At 45.9% G+C, this 5,000-nt stretch overlaps 1 protein-coding gene across 1 annotated transcript in view; it reads right to left on the reverse strand.

The window, feature by feature from the left end:
• Positions 1–3,444, reverse strand: part of LOC105908699 (dihydropteridine reductase-like) — a 10,147-nt gene extending 6,703 nt beyond the window's left edge. Inside the window, exons 1-4 of the mRNA XM_012837262.3 lie at positions 3,272–3,444; positions 2,825–2,917; positions 2,151–2,247; positions 1,745–1,885 (exon numbers count right to left, since the gene is read on the reverse strand). Of these exons, the coding sequence (XP_012692716.1) occupies positions 1,745–1,885; positions 2,151–2,247; positions 2,825–2,917; positions 3,272–3,364 (424 nt within the window). The 5' untranslated portion in view covers positions 3,365–3,444. The remainder of the gene's footprint in view (positions 1–1,744; positions 1,886–2,150; positions 2,248–2,824; positions 2,918–3,271) is intronic.
• Between the last annotated feature and the right edge of the window lie 1,556 nt (positions 3,445–5,000).

Consider the following 5,000-nt stretch of genomic DNA (forward strand, 5'->3'; position numbering starts at 1 on the left):
ACATGCTCAGATCGGATCATTCGGTCTCTCTCGTGGTCTGATTTAAATCCTCTGCAGCATGACTGCTGTGTGACTCTCCACTGCCAGCCTGCAAAGTGTGTGTGCGTCTGTATGTGTGTGTGTGTTTGTGTGTGTGTGTTTGTGTGTGTGTGTGTGTGTGTGTGTGCACGCCAGTGTGTGTGTGTGTCTGTGTTTCCTAATCTCAGTAATTCCCTACTCTTGCCCCCAGTATTTCCTAGACTTTGTAGAACATGATTGCTGGGCTTTTTGATACATGAAATTAATATTATAAAAATCTCAAAAGTCCTGTTTGGAATAGACACACATCTCCCATCACTGGCAAATATTCACAATGTCTACTGGATTAACAGCCTTGAAATAAGGTACTGATAATTTCTAGAAATAAAATGAATCACTCATTAACCACTGGACCTGGCCATGATATCGCCCTGATACGGCCCTAATGCGACCCTAATGCGCCCCCTTTACAACACTGTTGTGGCCCTGATTCAGCCCTAATAAGGCCCTGATGTGGCCCTGATGTGGCCCTGATACGGCCCCGATGTGGCCCTGATGTGGCTTGCAATCAACAGCGACCTGCAGATGCAACAGCACCTTTAGCTTTCAGAAACGGAGGTCACAGAATCACTTCAGAGCGCCATCGCCCCAGATTCTGTGATGGAGATTTCTTCAGACAGCTAACCAGACCTTCATGTGCATGAGCATCAGAGCATGCTCACTCACACACAGACACACTTGCATTCACCCCCGCACACGCTCACACACACACACACACACACAAACGCTCGCTTGCATTCGCCCCCGACACACTCACACACACACACGCACGCTTGCATTCACCCCGGCATACACTTTCTCTCACACACACTTGCATTCACCCCCGCACACGCTCACACACACACACATACACACACACTTGCATTCGCCCCCGCACACGCTCACACACACACACATACACACACACTTGCATTCGCCACACACACTGATACATATGGTCACGCTCTTTTTTGCACTCACACACACACCCTCGCTCACACTCACACACACCGACTCACACACATCCCTCAGGGACATTCCCAGCAGTCTGGAGTGGGAATGTGTGGCGGGATAAAACGGAATTCCGAGCGGGCAGAGACAACACAAACAGGCCCCATCATAACCAGCTCCACATGTGGAACCAGCAGGAGAAAAAAGGCTGAGTCATGCTCCACCCTCCCTCATAAGCCAATCAGATGCCTCGGTGTGAGTAGCGGGCTGAATGGGAGGGCTTTGGGTTATTACATACACAACTCACAATAGAAGAATCACATACACACACACACACACACACACACACACACACACACACACACACACACATATATATGTCAATGCACAAGTAATGGTGGAGGCTGTGTGTGTGTGTGTGTGTGTGTGTGTGTGTGTGTGTGTGTTTGTGTGTGTACGTGTGTGTTTGTGTGGTATGTGTGTGTGTGTGTGTTTGTGTGGTGTGTGTGTGTGTGTTCTGATATCTTACCTTGAGTGCCCCCCAGGCACGCTTTGGACTGGTGAGTATAAGTGTGTGTGTGTGTGTGTGTGTGTACGTGTGTGTTTGTGTGGTGTGTGTGTGTGTGTGTGTTCTGATATCTTACCTGGAGTACCCCCCCAGGCACGCTTTGAGCCGGTGAGTATAAGTGTGTGTGTGTGTGTTTGTGTGGTGTGTGTGTGTGTTCTGATATCTTACCTGGAGTGCCCCCCAGACACGCTTTGGCCCCGGTGAGTGTGAGTAGGCCTCCAGGCTTCAGGTGGAGAGCCGCCAGGTGACTGGAAATGGTGGAAGTCCACACACTCTGTTTCCACATCAGGTCAGTGTTCTTATACAGGTCTACAGAGAGAGAGAGAGAGAGAGAGAGAAAGAGAGAGAGAGAGAGAGAGAGGGAGAGAGAGAGAGAGAGAGAGAGAGAGAGAGAGAGAGAGAGGGAGAAGGAGGGAGAGAGACAATACTGAAAGACTGAATGGGAACTACAAAAACACTTCAGCCTGGGGTGATTCAAAAAGGTATGCAGGCGCTTGCATGTGTGTGTGTGTGTGTGTGTGTGTGTGTGTGTGTGTGTGTGTGTGTGTGTGTGTGTGTGTATGTGTTTTCTTACCTGTGGAGCTGCAGTTTCCCCCTGCCCATCCTCCTGCCACGCACACGATGGCTTCCACCTTCAGATCACCCAGTAACTGGGCAATGTCTGCCGTCACCTACACACACACACACATGTCATATTTGACAAAAGCACCCAATGCCGCACACACACACACACACACAGTATTCAACTCCATACAAACAAACAAACACACACACATACAAGTACCCAGTACCACACACACACACACACATACACACACACATGCTCATACCAAAAGCACTGCACATAGGAAGCAGATTAACATAGACATATGGTCGAAGATAATAGTATGGCACAGAATTACGCTAAAATGAACCAGTCTGAACTGTAGGCCTAGCTATTCATATCTGTTAGAATAATTCGATTTTGACATGGAGGTACAGTGACAGGAAAACAAACAAAATGTGGGTGAGGGAGGGACATTCACTCGGGTTCAACTCAGGTGTTTGACCGCAAGGTTGAACACACAGACACACACGCGCGCACAAAAGGTTGGGAGGCAGTGAGAGCCGTATCCCACGTCATAGCAGGAAATTAGCCTACATTTATTAATGGAAAGTAATCGGCGTTTCCTTGACAGCGGCGCAGACAGCATAGGCTAATAAGCCGCGGCTGTCAGTGTCACAGATGGAGGAGATAACCTCGCCTACCTGACCGGCTTGCTCCGTGAAAGACTCGGATAGCTTCACCAGAACATTCGCGTTCGCATCTGCATTTGCTCCGATGTCGATACTTGCAACCCACTGCAATGGAAGTAAGATAAAACAGGACATGTCAATAAAAACGATACACCGCAGCCTTGCTACAGACTGTGAACTTTAAATCATCCCGGTAGCAAGGGATTTATCCTGTAGCCTATGGTTCATTCTGCACACATTGGGATTATAGCCTACTATATATTATAGCATGCATCTCTAACACAGACCCTTCCTACTCCCATATGTGTAGACTGTGAACATATTAAACAAGATTGATTACTTCAAAAACCTAGCGTTAATCAACAGTTTAAATATTTTATCAACTATTCTCCCGAGACAGCTGTTGATGGCTTCGGAAAACGGGGAAGCAACAAGTGCCCACTGGAGTCCGGTGCTTACCCAGCCTTTGGATTTGAAATATTGAACGCAAGCTGAGCCAAGAGCTCCTCGCCCTCCGTAAACGATGACACGATTCGCTGCCGTAGCGGCCATGTTTCACTTCTCTCCAGAGAGCTTGTAACAATGATGAACGCCGTTCATTCAGCCGGGAACAGAGCCGAGGCGAGAGGGAGAGCGAGAGAGAGAGAGAGAGACTGTCCGGCTTTCGCTCCACCTTAAGGCCCACCCATTCTAGCGAGCTAAACAGATCGTCAATATACTTCGTAATTGACCCACTGTACACAGCCGTTAATACTTAATAATACTATTTATCTGTATCAGTCATTATCTGCAATACATTATATAACGTATATGTGAGTCCATGCGTGCTTAAAGCTTGAGGATCAAGATTTAATTTGAAATTTAAAAAATGTAGATGCATGGTGTTTGTGTGTGTGAATACATATAGCTAGTATACTATGCTATACGTTTGTGCCCAAATGTTTTAGACATATCTGTATGGAACCTATAGTTTGCATCTAACTCAAAATGTCACACAGTTACTGCCAACATAAAGATTAGGATGATAAAGCATATTTGCCTTTTCAACAGGGGATATTCAGCAAATATCTAAATGTAACCACAATGTAACTATAGTGATCACAGATGTTGCTGCTGTAGTGTTTAGGTCATGTTTTTCTCTCTGACGATGGAGAGATGGATGATGAGGTGAAATGGCAGACAGAGAGATGGATGATGAGGTGGAATGGCAGAAGTGTAATAGATCAGTTCAAGACCATCAGCACAAATACCTAGCTGCGCTGGGTGACTCTGCTTCACTTTACAGGTGTAGTTTTTCCCCAGCCTCAGGACCCATCCCAGCAACTGCACCTTTTGGGGTGATTTTAGTGAACTCTGACGCCAACATAGATCTCCGAGATCCTGTCCTTTTCTGTCAAAATATTGAGGGAACATATTGAGAGTTAGGGACTATGGAGATAGTGATCACAGCGCTTAGGGAACATAGATATAAGTTACATAGAGAGGGGGACATAGATATAAATAGCATAGATATAAGTAAAATAGAGATAGAGAACATCGAGATAGGGAACAGAGATATAAGTAACATGGGAACACAGATATAAGTAACATAGAGCGGGGGACATAGATATAAGTAGCATAGAGTGGGGAACAGAAATAGAGATAGGGAAACTTGGTCTGTATCACCAGGAAGAGAAAGCATAGAGTTGAGGAAACATTGGGGAAGAGAAAGCCCAGGAATGTGAGATGATTGGGTAGAGAGAACATCAGGTTTAAGGAACACAGAACTAAGAGGACACAGGACTGAGGGAATAAAGATGGGCCCCCCTGTAGCAATCACACTACACTTGATATTTTAGATTCAGTATTGTGTTAAATGTCCTTATATGTGAATAGCAGAACTTGATTGCCGACAATGGCACAGAGCATATATGAAAGGAATGTATACTCTCTCCTGCTGGTTCAGATCCTGCTCAGCCTCGTGATTGAGCTCAGAGTTCAAAGCTAGTCCAATGGCATGTTTCTGGCTGATTTAACATGATTGATGCAACAAGACTTTCATGCAAAATCTGCTGCTTTCGTCTAATTCTGATCAACTGACACATTTCATTTCAGCAGAAGTCCATTATCAGTTCTCATGATGAACTTTACAGAGACATGACAAGGGTAACAGGGTTGAGCATGATGAAGGATGACAGCTCTGACAATC

The sequence above is a fragment of the Clupea harengus genome, chromosome 6 (genome assembly GCF_900700415.2).
Source record: "Clupea harengus chromosome 6, Ch_v2.0.2, whole genome shotgun sequence".
Lineage (NCBI taxonomy): Eukaryota > Metazoa > Chordata > Actinopteri > Clupeiformes > Clupeidae > Clupea > Clupea harengus.